At 43.5% G+C, this 16,668-nt stretch overlaps 1 protein-coding gene across 2 annotated transcripts in view; it reads left to right on the top strand.

Moving 5' to 3' along the window:
• Positions 1 to 16,403, top strand: part of LOC127002420 (importin subunit alpha-3-like) — a 53,759-nt gene extending 37,356 nt beyond the window's left edge. For both annotated transcript variants that reach the window (XM_050868334.1, XM_050868335.1), the window contains 5 exons: positions 5,760 to 5,894; positions 6,455 to 6,631; positions 7,973 to 8,135; positions 9,630 to 9,721; positions 14,096 to 16,403. In XM_050868334.1, coding sequence (XP_050724291.1) covers positions 5,760 to 5,894; positions 6,455 to 6,631; positions 7,973 to 8,135; positions 9,630 to 9,721; positions 14,096 to 14,188 — 660 coding nt within the window. In that variant the 3' untranslated portion in view covers positions 14,189 to 16,403. The remainder of the gene's footprint in view (positions 1 to 5,759; positions 5,895 to 6,454; positions 6,632 to 7,972; positions 8,136 to 9,629; positions 9,722 to 14,095) is intronic.
• The last annotated feature ends 265 nt before the right edge of the window (positions 16,404 to 16,668 follow it).

The following is a 16,668-nucleotide window of genomic DNA, read 5'->3' as shown; positions in this document are numbered from 1 at the left end:
GACACGGCAGCACGAATCGCCAACTCGGCACGTCCGCTCCACTCACGGCTTTGAGAGGTGGAGCGCCTTCATGCTGTTACGTCATCAGCAAATCTGGCGGCCCAAACACACACACACAAGTGCTTCCATTGCATCAGGAAGATCAGCGCGCCCCATTTTGCTGCGAGTGAGACGCCATTACCATAGCAATGACGAGGCTTAGTAAAAGGACGGCCGTTATCTCCTCTCTTGAAGTTACTGCGGCAAGAATTTCTTTACGCCGTGATGGATACAGCGAACACTGCTCTCATCCCCGTGGTGTGCTCTCCCTACTGCAACGGAACTCATCCAAAAATGTAACTTCTCCTAAATCTGAATTCTTCTGCAGGGTGAACACTTTCTCGAACGCTTTGGGAGCTTTCAGGAGGTGTTTTGGTGGAACAGTGTTGCCAGTCACGCCAGGGCAACTTGGTGTGACAAGCGGGATATTTAAAAATCCTAAAAAAATTCTTACATGACGATCCGTATAAAACTGAAACCATACTATTTGAGGAACGAGTGTATATATGTATACATCCACACACACATGTATAATCTTGCTTGAGACTCCAGTATTTATGTATATTCCTGCAAATATTAAGATTTTGTTATATTGTTTGTGGAAGGTAGTCTTTATTTGCTGAATGGCCAGCAGTGTCACATCCACATCAGTGAGGTTGTTCCACCACACCACCGCTGCGATGGAGAAGACACGCTGGTGGGTGCTGGAGTGGGCCCTTGGCACTTCAGGAGGGAGCCTTTGCTCAGCACATTCTCATACTTTGCTCAGCACATTCTCATACTTTGCTCAGCACATTCTCACACTTTGCTCAGCACATTCTCACACTTTGCTCAGACCTCCTCCATGTAGCCCTCAGCTTCATCAGGTCTGGCACTTGGGCTTTGTGTAACACCGTCAGGGTAGCCACTCTTCAGAGGTGCTCCAGACTGCCCATCTGGTTCATAGGTAGCCCTGCCCAGTGCTTGTGAAGTTGTTAGTGTTGCTGTCATTTGTGTTTCTACTACTGGCGTGGTTGCTGGTGCTGAGTACTGCTGAGGAGGCGTTCTGCTCCTCTGCATTTTGTACTGTAGGCTGAGGTGGCAGCAGGCACTAGACAGGCAGGTGAGTGGCTGAGTGGTAGTGTGCTGGGCCCACATTCACCGCGTGATGGACGACGCGGGTTCGAATCCCCACGCTACCACCTGGGATTTTTCAGTCACCGCCGAGTGGCTTAAAACTACCCACATGCTGTCCTGAAGACCACCCATCAACCCGGACTCTAGCGGAAACCGTCCAAGTGAATCAAGGAGTTCCGGGGGGCAGCATGAGCCAAGAGAAGATGGCGCCACTATAAACACTTGCCTGCGCCATGACGGGCTGGGGCCGACTACCATCCTTGAAGGCTTTCTGTGCTACCCTTTCAAGGTGACGTTCAAAGCATACCCAAGAGTCCGCTTTCACACCCAGAAGTCAGTGCTAGCCTGCAGAGGGAGTGTGTCATTCCTGAATCTCAACCTGCCAGGGTGTCGCCTCAGGTCCTCTTGAGAATACGGCATTTCACCATGGCCTGTGTTTTGGTGGGTCTTAAGTTTTGTGTTGAATTTTGGTTATACAAATCATATAGTCCTTGAGTTACAATGGGGTTTGGTTTTAACAAGTTCATAAGTTGAAATTTACATAAATAATAAAATAATAAAAATTTGGTCAGTCTCAAACCCCTATATAACCCAAGGACTACCGGTATTTCGATATACAATCAGGTCTTAACCCCCTCGTTGCTAAATCCTTGCAGCGAGGACTAGCGTAACTTGCCGGTGGTGCTAAATCCTCGCTGCGAGTTCCAGCCGCACTCAAATTTCCCGCGTATAAGAGTGTTCCAACGCCATTTCTCACCCCACAACATTGCCAATTCAGTCGCTGGTATTACAAGGCACTTTGCCATATCACATCAGCTATTTCTAAAGGGCAAAGAGGGGATCAATCAGGTTCTAATGAGAGTTTCTTTAGGTTCACGTGATAGAAGAAGGGTCACACTACCACCAGGGTCATAAAACCACCCCTAGAAATGCTCACAACTCCTACGAAAGCCTTGTCAAATAGGTGTTTCTTTTTTATCATGGTACAGAAGAAGGGTCAGACTACCACCAGGGTCATAAAACCACCCCTGGAAATGCCCACAACTCCTACGAAAGCCTTGTCAAATGTGTGTTTCTTTAGGTTCACGGTACAGAAGAAGGGTCAGACTACCACCAGGGTCATAAAACCACCCCTGGAAATGCCCACAACTCCTACAAAAGCCTTGTCAAATGTGTGTTTCTTTTTTATCATGGTACAGAAGAAGGGTCAGACTACCACCAGGGTCATAAAACTACCCCTGGAAATTCCCACAACTCCTACGAAAGCCTTGTCAAATAGGTGTTTCTTTAGGTTCACGTGATAGAAGAAGGGTCAGACTACCACCAGGGTCATAAAACCACCCCTGGAAATGCCCACAACTCCTACGAAAGCCTTGTCAAATGTGTGTTTCTTTAGGTTCATGGTACAGAGGAAGAGTCACACTACCACCAGGGTCATAAAACTACCCCTGGAAATGCCCACAACTCCTACAAAAGCCTTGTCAAATAGGTGTTTCTTTTTTATCATGGTACAGAAGAAGGGTCACACTACCACCAGGGTCATAAAACCACCCCTGGAAATGCCCACAACTCCTACGAAAGCCTTGTCAAATGTGTGTTTCTTTAGGTTCACGGTACAGAAGAAGGGTCAGACTACCACCAGGGTCATAAAACTACCCCTGGAAATGCCCACAACTCCTATGAAAGCCTTGTCAAATAGGTGTTTCTTTATGATCATGGCACAGAAGAAGGGTCAGACTACCACCAGGGTCATAAAACTACCCCTGGAAATGCCCACAACTCCTACGAAAGCCTTGTCAAATGTATGTTTCTTTAGGTTCATGGTACAGAAGAAGGGTCAGACTACCACCATGGTCATAAAACTACCCCTGGAAATGCCCACAACTCCTATGAAAGCCTTGTCAAATAGGTGTTCTTGGGCGGCGAAATGTCTTGCAACACGACCCAATGAGTTTTCCACTAAATTTGGTGGAAAATCATATCAGCCCAGAGCGCTAAATATATGGACAACTAAATTATTGTAAATACATAATTGTATAAAAAGGGATAATAAAATGTTTCAAATGTTTCAAATGTTTCGGATGAATAACTGGGCGATGTTCTCATCCAATATAGCGGCATTTTTGCATAGCTTCACTAACCACCTGATTGATTTTTTGAACAAGTAGCTGTAAATATTTCAGTTGGCAATACTGCCCTGCCCCGCACCTCTCTCAGTTGCCTCCCGAACTGCAGGAAAAAGCTCAATAGTACAAGTTTCATCGACTACACAGCACATATGAAATAACATAACAGCATACAAAACTGAATCTTATAGACCTGGACTTCCTCTTTCCAATGGTGATTTGTTGTTTTAGCTGTGATGAATAGTTTTTGAGATATAGCGGTTGAAAGAGACCCCACCATTGGGCTGCCAGAGTGCGCCCGGGGGGATCGTCGCGTCCCGCACCTCCCACAATGAAGGGGTTAAGATCATAACTCAAGGGACACCTCTACAATACAGTATTACCAAAGAACTGAATTTTCCGGTAATAATTTAGAAATCTCACCAGCTGTTGCATTAGCGGTGTTTACAAGGTGAGCTACGGGCAGCTGAAGGGAAGCTTGGGTGAGGCACTTGTGTGAGAACAGCGACAGGGTAAGGAAGGCAAGGTAGGACCTTGTTTTAAGTTCCAACAGTCGGAAGTCCCTTTTTAATTTTTATTTATTTATTATTATTTTTTTATTTTTTTATTTTTACGTGTATGCCTATGGTGCTGATAGGCTTGCTTGAGGGGCCTGGATGGTAGTCTGCCCCAGCCCGTCATGGCGCAGGCAAGTGTTTATAGTGGCGCCATCTTCCCTTGGCTCATGCTGCCCCACGGAACTCATTCTTGATTCACTTGGACGGTTTCCGCTAGAGTCCGGGTTGATGGGTGGTCTTCAGGACAGCATGTGGGTAGTTTTAAGCCACTCGGCGGTGACTGAAAAATCCCAGGTGGTAGCGTGGGGATTCGAACCCACGTCGTCCATCACGTGGTGAATGTGGGCCCAGCACGCTACCACTCAGCCACCGCCTATATGTCATAACTTGAGGGCTGTTTGTATGATCACTGAGGGGTGAATGTATGCAGACCCATATCCACCTCATGAATGCCAGAGGTCTTGTCCTGAAGGCAAGAAATGTTTTGTTTCCTGAATATTTAGGGGGGCTTTGTGGTGCAGTGGTTAGCACACTCAGCTCACAACCGAGAGAGCCCGGGTTCGATTCCTGGGCGGAGTGGAAAAATTTGGGCAGCTTTTCTGATACCCCTGCACCCCTGTCCACCCAGCAGTGAATGGGTACCAGGCATTAATCGGGGGTTGTGTCCTGTCTCCTGGGGTCTGTTCCCTTCTCCTATAATTCCTTCCCCTTCTGTCTCTCTCCGGCATATGACCACAGATGTTGCGCCGACTAAACCAAACTTTCCAACTGTTCCCTTCTCCTATAATTCCTTCCCCTTCTGTCTCTCTCCGGCATATGACCACAGATGTTGCGCCGACTAAACCAAACTTTCCAACTGTTCCCTTCTCCTATAATTCCTTCCCCTTCTGTCTCTCTCCGGCATATGACCACAGATGTTGCGCCGACTAAACCAAACTTTCCAACTTCCTGAATAGCTCACTCATGGTTATTTTGCTTCCTACCATGTCTAACAGTATTTTATTGATGTTAGATGGTAGCATTTCTGAAGGTGTGGTTATTTTGACTTGGGGTCTTAAAATAAATGCTGAACAAACACACCGACTTCTGGTCTTAAAATAAACGCTGAACAAACACACTGACTTCTGGTCTTAAAATAAACGCTGAACAAACACACCGACTTCTGGTCTTTAAATAAATGCTGAACAAACACACCGACTTCTGGTCTTAAAATAAACGCTGAACAAACACACCGACTTCTGGTCTTAAAATAAACGCTGAACAAACACACCGACTTCTGGTCTTAAAATAAATGCTGAACTGGTATGGAGAAGCACGTAAGGGGCCTCAAGCTGTGAAGAGGGGAAATGGTAGCCAGCATGAACTAATGAAGCCTTATACTGTACCTGCATAGTCTGGGAATGACAAGTACTGCTGGATGGGCACGTGGCACACTCTCCTCAAATGGACTCTGCTCACTGGGTTCTTTCTGTATGAAGCTGCCCTGTGTGGCTGAGGCCAGTGGCGTGAGCAAGTCCTTGGATGCCGCCATGGTTTACTTGGAATGTGATGTGGGCCTCCTGCATGGAGACTCTTGGAGAGATTTCAGTTGATGGCATCATAGTGAGGCAAAGGTGCCCCTGGCCTGTGCTGCCACTGGTGGATTGGTGCCTCATTTAAACCTGTGTGGAAACTTGCCGCCGACTGTCACGTACTAACGCTGCCTTACTTACCGTGTTCACCTTCACCACGGCATCATGGCCTCACTGCAGATTTAATTTATATCATGAGTGAGAAAAGTTTACCAATCGATGTATTTCTTTAGAAAAACAGGGGAAATTATGGAAAAAATATACTCAGTAGTAATTTTGGGAGAATATTTATTTTGAATGTAGCTTGATTTAATACTTGTGAAGTACAAGTAAATTTTATTTTCCAACAGGTTCAAACAGCTGCTCTGAGAGCAGTGGGCAACATTGTCACAGGGACGGATGACCAGACCCAAGTTGTTCTCAACTGTGGTGCTTTGTTCCACTTCCCGGCCCTCCTCACGCACCAGAAGGAGAAGATCAACAAGGTAGGTCACACTGTACTGCTGGTGAATGTCCTGCAGCATCTATTTACTTTTCATCTCGCTGACTTCACGTTGAGGACAGTCCTGGATGCTTATTCTTCACGTGTCTTTTTCACCCAAAGGAATCGCCAGAAAATTGTGTCTTTATTGGTTAAGTATTAATTCCTTGCACCTAACTGGAGCGAGGCCTCCTTGTGACTCTTATCTCAATAGTTTCCCCGAGGCTGAAGCTCACGATACCACACTCAGAATTATGAAATATATTTGTATAATTTTGCATGCTTTTATCCTTCATGTATAGAGAACAGATGATAAATATAGACCTTTACAAAATAAGTCCTTGTCTGTGCCACGGGAGAGAGAGAGAGAGAGAGAGAGAGAGAGAGAGAGAGAGAGAGAGAGAGAGAGAGAGAGAGAGATTCTTTCACCCCAGTTTCAGCAATTTTAGAGCTTTTTTACACGAAGGAATGAAGAAAGCAATTGTCAGCCATTTCATCGTTGACCATTCTAACGCTACTTGTCATGAAGAATTGAGTTTTGCTGAGTATTTTCTTGTGTTCCAGGAAGCTGTTTGGTTTCTCAGCAATATCACGGCTGGCAACAAGCAACAGGTTCAGGCAGTGATTGATGCTGGTCTCATTCCCATGATTATAAACCAGTTAACCAAAGGAGAATTTCAGACACAGAAGGAAGCAGCTTGGGCCATCAGCAACCTCACAATCTCTGGAAGTAAACAGCAGGTGTGTGTAATTGTGTGAACAGTACTTGTATATAGCCCTAATGAACAATCTTCCTTCATCTGTATTTCCTCCTGCCTACGACTTGAACTCTTTCTAGAGGAGGGTATCAGGACACCTCTCCTCCCGAAATTGACCTCTCTTTCGGCCACCTCTTCTGATTATTTTTTGGGAGCAGCGAGTATCAGGCTTTTTTTATTATTGTTTTCTTTTTTTGTGCCCTTGAGCTGTCTCCTTTGTTGTAAAAAAAAATTATATATATATGCATGAGTGTGTATATCCCTTGCCCTGGCCAATAAGCACAGAGCTGCAGAATTGTTCCTTCTCTTCCAACAAACATAACTAAAACCTTATATTTTCTTATTCTTTGGTGGGGTTTTCTACATAACTGGCTAGACATGTATTTTCACAATTACAATTAAATTAGATGTAATTGATTACGATTACATAATGTATGGTTGTGGGGGGAATCTGGAGCTGCCTTGTGTAGGTCATTAGACATCTTTCAGTCTCCCTGTGTTCTTGTGTTCTTATGTTCTTATACTTCTTGAAATATAACCCATGTATATTTGCATGGCTTCTGATGATAATACAGTGATTTCTGGGTTGAAGGTCAGAGCTCACATGCACACCCAAATCCCTTTCACGTGGTCAAGAACTGTTTTATTTAACCCGGTAGCAGCGACGGGCCAAATTTGTGGCTTTACCATGTAGCAGTGACAGACCAAATTTGTGGCTTTACCGTGTAGCAGCGACAGACCAAATTTGTGGCTTTACCGTGTAGCAGCGACGGGCCAAATTTGTGGCTTTACCGTGTAGCAGCGACGGGACAAATTTGTGGCTTTACCGTGTAGCAGCGACGGGACAAATTTGTGGCTTTACCGTGTAGCAGCGACGGGCCAAATTTGTGGCTTTACCGTGTAGCAGCGACAGACCAAATTTGTGCCATGATATAAACCCCCCAAAATAGATGATACATAATCTGATCACAAATGCTCTGATATATATATTATGAAATGGTTTGTGTGAGGGGTGATTTTTCTCATTTTTCTCGCTCAGAGGGACCATTAAGAAACATGATCCCTGCTGCTACCGGGCTAACGTGTAATTAATTTGGGGGCTAATCCTTCCCACACAATGTTGAACTGCATCACTGATATGTTGGCTCACTCATGCAGGCTGTTAATAAGTTCATAAACTGTAAAATAACATCCTTAAAGCTTGAGAGTTTGAAGCTGCTTGACCCGAGAGATGTGACAAGTTTCCCCATTCTCTAATTAACGTTTTATAATTTCTTTCAGTATTGCTAATTCCCAGATTCTAAGATACTCCTTAATATTGCAGGTGGCCTATCTTGTGGGTGAAGGTGTAATCCCGCCCTTCTGCAACCTATTGACCTGTAAAGACATTCAGGTCATTCAGGTTGTCTTGGACGGCATTTCTAACATCCTCAACAGGGCGGGTGAAGAAGTGGAGTTGGTAGCAAACATGATTGAGGAGTGTGGGGGTAAGCCTTGAAACCGTACTCAAAAATTACCTTTCAGATTTATTGAACTTTACTTTGTGTGAGTCAAATCCTTCTGTACATGAGGACTGACCCTTGTTGGTATCTAGCTATCTTTACGGCAACACTGGTTAGCTATTTAATACATACAAACTGTTAGTCGCACATCATGATTCTGACATTTATATATTTTTCCTCTCACTTGTGTGGGGGCTTCATGGTGCAGTGGTTAGCACGCTCGGCTCACAATCGAGAGCCCGGGTTCGATTCCCGGGCGGAGTGGAAAAATTTGGGCGGGTTTTCCGATACCCTACGCCCCTGTCCACCCAGCAGCGAATGGGTACCAGGTATTAATCGGGGGTTGTGTCCCGTCTCCTGGGGTCTGTTCACTTCTATAGTTCCTTCCCCCTTCTGTCTCTCTCCGGCATATGACTACAGATGTTGCGCCAACTAAACCAAACTTTCCAACTGTTCCCTTCTCCTATAATTCCTTCCCCTTCTGTCTCTCTCCGGCATATGACCACAGATGTTGCGCCAACTAAACCAAACTTTCCAACTGTTCCCTTCTCCTATAATTCCTTCCCCTTCTGTCTCTCCGCATATGACCACAGATGTTGCGCCAACTAAACGAAACTTTCCAACTTTTCCTTCTCCTATAATTCCTTCCCTTCTGTCTCTCTCCGCATGACTACAGATGTTGCGACTAAACCAAACTTTCCAACTGTTCCTTCTCCTATAATTCCTTCCCTTCTGTCTCTCTCCGCATATGACCACAGATGTACTAAACCAAACTTTCCATCTGTTCCTTCTCCTATAATTCCTTCCCTTCTGTCTCCCGCATATGACCACAGATGTTGCACCGACTAAACCAAACTTTCCAACTGTTCCTTCTCCTATAATTCCTTCCTTCTGTCTCTCTCCGCATATGACCACAGATGTTACGACTAAACCAAACTTTCCAACTGTTCCCTTCTCCTATAATTCCTTCCCCTTCTGTCTCTCTCCGGCATATGACCACAGATGTTGTGCCGACTAAACCAGACTTTCCAACTGTTCCCTTCTCCTATAATTCCTTCCCCTTCTGTCTCTCTCCGGCACATGACCACAGATGTTGCGCCGACTAAACCAAACTTTCCAACTGTTCCCTTCTCCTATAATTCCTTCCCCTTCTGTCTATCTCCGGCACATGACCACAGATGTTGCACCGACTAAACCAAACTTTCCAACTTTCCTGGGTAACATTTTCCTATAAGGCCTATTACTTTCAGTGAAGTGAATAGATTTGAGATGGACCATGTACTTTAATCTTTCCTTAAAATTTACTTACTTATAAATTAGATATCACACCCAATGATTGTTTCAGAGGTTTGAATTGAGATACTGACCTTCATTAGTTAGAGGTTTGCATCGCCAAAATTTACACTTTCTCTGTTTAGAAGATACCCATAATTATTGAACCTTTTCTCCAAATTACAAATATTTCTTTTTTCTTTTCAGGCTTAGATAAAATTGAATTTCTTCAGAACCATGAAAATGTAGATATATATAAACTGGCCTACAGTATAATTGAGAGGTACTTCTCAGAGGATGTAAGTATTATGTTGAAGTTTTGCATGAGATTTCTTTATCCTTATCCACATTTCATAGCCTAACACAGTGGTCCCCAACCTCTGGTCCATGGCACCCTCGGATCCTTATTATGGAGCCTGTGGACTGCCTTGGAAATTCTACGTATTTCTTATTCTTTCTAATCATCATCATCATCATTTCCTGGACGCCTGCCCCTAGGAGCTCCCACCAGGGGATGGCCACAGTAGAAGAGCTTCCAACGTTCTCTATCCAGACACTCCCTCCTTGCCTGCTCGGAGTTTCTCAAGGATCTTTCCCCCTCTCCCTACGTACTCTTGCACCCTGTCCCTCCGTTTCACTGGGGGTCGTCCTCTAGCATTCCCTCCCTCTATCTCACTCACATACACCCTCCTGGTCATCTTACTCTCCTCCGTTCGCTCCATGTGGCCAAACCACTTTAAAGTCCGTCGCTTCACTTCTTCCACCACTCCACACCTCTTCCCTTCCAAAACGCTCGTACACACTTTCATTACTCATTCCATCCATTCTACTCACACCACAAGCACTCCTCAAATAACTCATTTCCACTGCCTGCACTCTAGACCTCTGACTTTCATTCCAGGCCCACGTTTCATATGTGAGGGTTGGTTCTATTATTGTATTTCTCAAATCCCTCTTTACCTCCATGCTCACACTTCTGCCAGTCATGATGCGTCCCAAAGACCCTACCACCCTTCTTCCTTGCAATGCCCTTTCTCTTATCTCTCCCTCCGTACCACCACGCTTACACATAACTGATCCAAGGTACTTAAACTCATTGACCTCTTCCATATATAGTATACACACACACACACACACACACACACATACACACACACACACACAAGTTACAGGAGTGATGATGAACCAGCGAGACTGTACCTGGATCTGACGAAGGGAGTGCAATTGTTAAATGAATTAAGATATATGTGTGTCCCCTTGGAAAAAGTAATCATGTTATAAAAGCGATGGAAACAGAGGAGGAAGGCATTGAGGAGTATGAATCATATAAAGGAAAAAGCAGACAGAAAATCTTTAAAAATATTACGAAAAACTTGCCTCGGAAAAGTTAGAGAACAAACGAGGTGAAGGAAAAGTGTGATATTTTTATGGAGGCGCATGAAACAGGAGTCATGAAATATGTCCCACTCTATAAACCCAAAGAAAGAGGAAAGAAATGTTGGTTTAACGCCAGACGTGGAGATGCAAAGGACAGGAGACCAAGCGTGGAAGAGATTGAAAAGAAATAAGAATCAAAGGAACATAGAAGCTTTTAAGATAGCAAGAAATTAATATGTGAAAATAAGGAGGGAAGAGAAAGGATATGAAAAGGATATTGTTGAAAAGTGCAAGGAAGAACCTAAACTGTTTTATAGATTCATAAATGGAAATTAAAGGAAAGATGGAAATAAGATAATTGAGGATTTTAAAGACAAGACTGAGCTGCTAAACAAGAGAATAAATGTTCAAATGGATGAAGGCGGTGGCTGAGTGGTAGCGTGCTGGGCCCACATTCACCGCGTGATGGACGACGCGGGTTCGAATCCCCACGCTACCACCTGGGATTTTTCAGTCACCGCCGAGTGGCTTAAAACTACCCACATGCTGTCCTGAAGACCACCCATCAACCCAGGCTCTTGAGGAAACCGTCCAAGTGAATCAAGAATGAGTTCCGGGGGGCAGCATGAGCCAGGAGAAGATGGCGCCACTATAAACACTTGCCTGCGCCATGACGGGCTGGGGCCAAATACCATCCAGGCCCCTCAAGCAAGCCTGCCGGTGCTGGAAGAGAGGGAAGCAATAGGACCGGTTGGAGTCTCAGGTTTTATATTGAAAGAATGCAGAAATGAGTGAGTTGGTTTGAACCTCTGAACTACTGACCAGTATCATAGTATAGTTTGTAAAATATGTGAGAAAGTGATAAAGAAACAATGGACGAAATTTCAGGAACACAATATAATTACAGAAAAACAGTATGGCTTTCGAAAAGGACATTTATGTGTAACAAACTTAGTGAGCTTTTACTCAAGAGTGACGGACATAACACAGGAGAGGGACGGACTGGTAGATTGCATGTATTTGGACCTGAAGAAAGCTTTTAACAAAGTTCCACATACAAGACTACTATGGAAGCTGGAAAATCGAGGCGGATTGAAAGGGAAAATGGAGAACTGGGTGGAAAGTTACTTAAGGGGAAGAGAGATGAGAACAGTGGTAAAGGAAGGGAAAGAGAGATAAGAACATTGAAAGGAAGGGGAAGAGAGATGAAAACAGTTAAAGGAAGGGGAAGAGAGATGAAAACAGTTAAAGGAAGGGGAAGAGAGATGAAAACAGTGAAAGGAAGAGGAAGAGAGATGAAAACAGTGGTAAAGGACATGAAATCAGAATGGAGACTTGTAGATAGCGGAGTGCCTCAAGGATCGATATTGTCACCAGTACCTTTCCTTGTATATATAAATGATATGCCGGAAGGGGTAAACAGTTACATGAGCCTATTTACAGACGATGCGAAATTGCTGAGACACATAAGAAACAGTAGACTCTGAAATTCTGCAAGAGGACCTAAATGAGATTTGGGACTGGAGTATGAAATGGGAGATGGAGTTCAATGTGAAGAAATGTCATGTAATGGAAAGAGTGAAGGGGGACAAATAGAATGGGAGATGGAGAAATATCGAAAGTTCAAGGAGAGGGACATCTGGGAGTGACAATACAGGATAATCAACAGCCTGAGAGTCATGTTAATAGGATATTCGGTGATACATATAGAATGGTAAGAAATATAGGATTAGCATTTCACTACATGGGTGAGGATATGATGGAAAAGTTAATAACCAAAATTGCAATATGCGGAAACTGTGTGGTCTCCCCATAAGAAGAAACACATAAAAAAATAGAAAGAATACAAAGCCTGGCAATAAAAATGGTACCAGAGCTGGAGGGGTTGACATATGAAGGAAGATTAAAGGATATGGACCTGCCAACACTGGAATGAAGGAGAGAAAGGGGAGACCTAATACAGATTTATAAATTGTGGGATAAAATGGAAGAAGTAGAAAATGATGAGTTACTACTACGAGGAGGAAGAAACACCAGCAACACACGAGGGCACAGTAAAAATTTGAGGAAGGGAAGATGATTGAGAGACAAAGAAATATAGCTTCCCGCAAAGAAACATAGAGGTTTGGAATGAACAGACTAAGTGAGGATGTAGTATCGGCAAAAAGTGTGCACAATTTTAAGGAAGAGCTGGGCAAATACAGATATGGAGACGGGATCACACGAGCGTAAGCCCAGGCCCTGTAAAACTACAACTTGGTAAACACACACACACACACACACGAACACTTGCTTACTTAACCCGGTAGCAGCGACGGGCCAAATTTGTGGCTTTACCTTGTAGCAGCGACGGGCCAAATTTGTGGCTTTACCATGTAGCAGCGACGGGCCAGATTTGTGGCTTTACCGTGTAGCAGCGACGGGCCAAATTTGTGGCTTAACCGTGTAGCAGCGACGGGCCAAATTCGTGGCTTTACCGTGTAGCAGCGACAGGCCAAATTTGTGGCTTTACCGTGTAGCAGCGACGGGGTAAATTTGTGCCATGATATAAACCCCTGAAATAGATGATACATAATGTGATCACAAATGCTTTGATATATATTATGAAATGGTTTGTGTGAGGGGTGATTTTTTCTCATTTTTCTCGCTTGGAGGGACCATTAACCCGGTAGCAGTAGGGATCATGTTTCTTAATGGTCCCTCTAAGCGAATTAACGAGAAAAATTTCACTACTCACGCCAACCATTTCATAATACATAGCAAAGCATTTGTGATCAGTTTATGCATCATCTTTTTTGGGGGGTTTATATCATGGCAAGAATTTGGGCCGTCGCTGCTACACGGTAAAGCCACAAATTTGGCCCATTGCTGCTACACGGTAAAGCCACAAATTTGGGCTGTCACTGGTACATGGTAAAGCCACAAATTCGGCCCATTGCTGGTACACAGTAAAGCCACAAATTTGGCCCCTTGCTGGTACACGGTAAAGCCACAAATTTGGCCCATTGCTGGTACACAGTAAAGCCACAAATTTGGCCCGTTGCTGGTACACAGTAAAGCCACAAATTTGGCCCATTGCTGGTACACGGTAAAGCCACAAATTTGGGCTGTTGCTGGTACATGGTAAAGCCACAAATTTGGCCCGTTGCTGGTACACGGTAAAGCCACAAACTTGGCCCGTCGCTGCTACCGGGTTAAGAAACATGATCCCCTCAGCTTCTGGGTTAATCAGATTCATAAACTTTATTGTATTTAATCAAATCCATAAACCTAACAGTTTTATTTCTTTTTTTCAGGAAACAGAAGATCCTAGCTTAGTTCCTGAGTCAACTGAAACGGAGTACGCATTTGACAACAACAGCACCAGTGAAGGAGGCTTTCGCTTTTAGTAACTGTTGGTATATAGGTATATTAAAATTTACCAAATAATTCATATAATGACTGGTAGATGAAACTTAAATAGTTGTATTTTTAATAATGAAGTTAGAATGGTATTGTTTAAAAGTGTTATATTCACACTTAACACATCTGGATACAAGGTTACACATCATTGTTATTAATCCATCACTGTTGATATTTCTGTACATGACCACATGTATGGGATGAATAGCTGTAAATCAGTAACAATAAATTGGGCTGAGCTATTCATTTTTTATAAGTTGTTTTTATAGACTTTGTAAATCACTGTCAGAAAAATTGAATGGCTTGAATGGGAGGTAAATTTGTTTGGTATTGGTGTTTGTTTTAAGGGAACACTTGCAAATACTTCATATAAGTCATAGGAATGCTTTCAATATACAGCCGACCCTCAAATAGTACGGTTTCCGATAGTCCGGCTTCGGTTGTATACGGAGTGTCATGGAAGATTCTTTAGGATTTTAAAATTTCCCGACGAGGTGGAAATTTTAAAATCCTAAATCCGAAACTGAACTATTGAAAACCGTACTATTTGAGGGTCGACTGTAGTAAAACATGGCAGCACTTGCAGAGAGAGAGTTATCACCTAGGGACTGATATGAATTGCAAAAACAGAAAAGACTTTTGTCCTCATTAGAAAAAGAAAAAATTGGCCCAGTTATAAATGTTACATCAGAATACATTTAAGGCTGGTATGCTTAGACGCTTCCTTCCATTACATCAGTCACTTCTAAAAGCCAAACAGGAGGTTAATCGCGTCCCCCATGAGCGTTTCTTTAGGTTCAAGGTACGGAATAAGGTCCGTATCACAAGACATCGCCGCCCAAGAACACCTATTTGACAAGGCTTTCGTAGGAGTTGTGGTCATTTCCAGGGGTAGTTTTATGACCCTGGTGGTAGTGTGAGTCTCCTTCTGTACCATGAACCTGAAGAAACACTCATTACTAAGACATATCGCCGCCCAAGAACACCTATTTGACAAGGCTTTCGTAGGAGTTGTGGTCATTTCCAGGGGTAGTTTTATGACCCTGGTGGTAGTGTGAGTCTCCTTCTGTACCATGAACCTGAAGAAACACTCATTACTAAGACATCGCCACCCAAGAACACCTATTTGACAAGGCTTTCGTAGGAGTTGTGGGCATTTCCAGGGGTAGTTTTATGACCCTGGTGGTAGTGTGAGTCTCCTTCTGTACCATGAACCTGAAGAAACACTCATTACTAAGACATATCGCCGCCCAAGAACACCTATTTGACAAGGCTTTCGTAGGAGTTGTGGTCATTTCCAGGGGTAGTTTTATGACCCTGGTGGTAGTGTGAGTCTCCTTCTGTACCATGAACCTGAAGAAACACTCATTACTAAGACATATCACCACCCAAGAACACCTATTTGACAAGGCTTTCGTAGGAGTTGTGGTCATTTCCAGGGGTAGTTTTATGACCCTGGTGGTAGTGTGAGTCTTCTTCTGTACCATGAACCTGAAGAAACACTCACTAGAACCCGACTGACCTGCTATTTGACCTTTAGAAATGGGTGATGTGAGAAGCGAGTGTCTTATTGTAGCAACCTAAGGGTCACACTACCACCAGGGTCATGAAACTACCCCCTGGAAATGCCCACAAATCCTACGAAAGCCTTGTCGAAATGTGTGTTCCCGGGCGGCGAAATGTCCAAGCATACTGCCCTTAAAATCAGATGATGGTAACACTGTTGAACTCAATAATCATTTGGGCTTTGGAAGTACTATTACATATAGCTCACACCCAGTCAGTTGCTAATTGTATATACAGAATTGATATAAGTATGACTGAAGCAGTAAGAGTCCAAAAAGTTGTTAAAACTGTTATGACACCTCAATGTCTTGCCTGAAAGGACCTTATTAAGATGCAGTATATTTCAGGCAAATGAGAACTCTTGGCTTCATATTTTTATCCGTTTTTCCACTGAATGTTTCACGAATTCCAATTGTTTTGTTGTTTGATATGCTCCCCCTCCTCTTTTTAACACATTATATTAGTGTGTGTGAGTGAGTGTATGTGTGAGTGTATGTGTGTGTGTGTGAGTGTATGTGGGTGCATGGATTCACGAGGTTGCATTTATGTTTGAGGCCTGAGTTATGTAAGAGTTTTATCCCTGTTCTGTGTATTAAGTTTTCCCCTTTCTTTCTAAGAAGAATATTGGAAACTTGTCTTATTTGGTTTTATATTTTTCCTTGGACATGTTACTTTTGTGAGAGTTTTGGAACCTCTAGTCAGATGTTTTACTGAAGGTTATGACCTCCCCAGCGCGCAGTGAAGGTGAGAGGGAAACAAGAGTCCATGCTCACTGATATTTTGTATAGATTTTTGTACGTTATTTATGCAAGATCCTTTAGCATGATGTGCTTTGAATGGTAGAAAAATGCAAGTTATTGTTTGGAACACTTAAGGACGCTTTCACAGTCGTTATGTCTGT

The sequence above is a fragment of the Eriocheir sinensis genome, chromosome 23 (genome assembly GCF_024679095.1).
Source record: "Eriocheir sinensis breed Jianghai 21 chromosome 23, ASM2467909v1, whole genome shotgun sequence".
Taxonomy (NCBI): domain Eukaryota; kingdom Metazoa; phylum Arthropoda; class Malacostraca; order Decapoda; family Varunidae; genus Eriocheir; species Eriocheir sinensis.
Note: the sequence above shows the minus strand (reverse complement) of the source record. Positions and strands in the feature narration are given on the sequence as shown.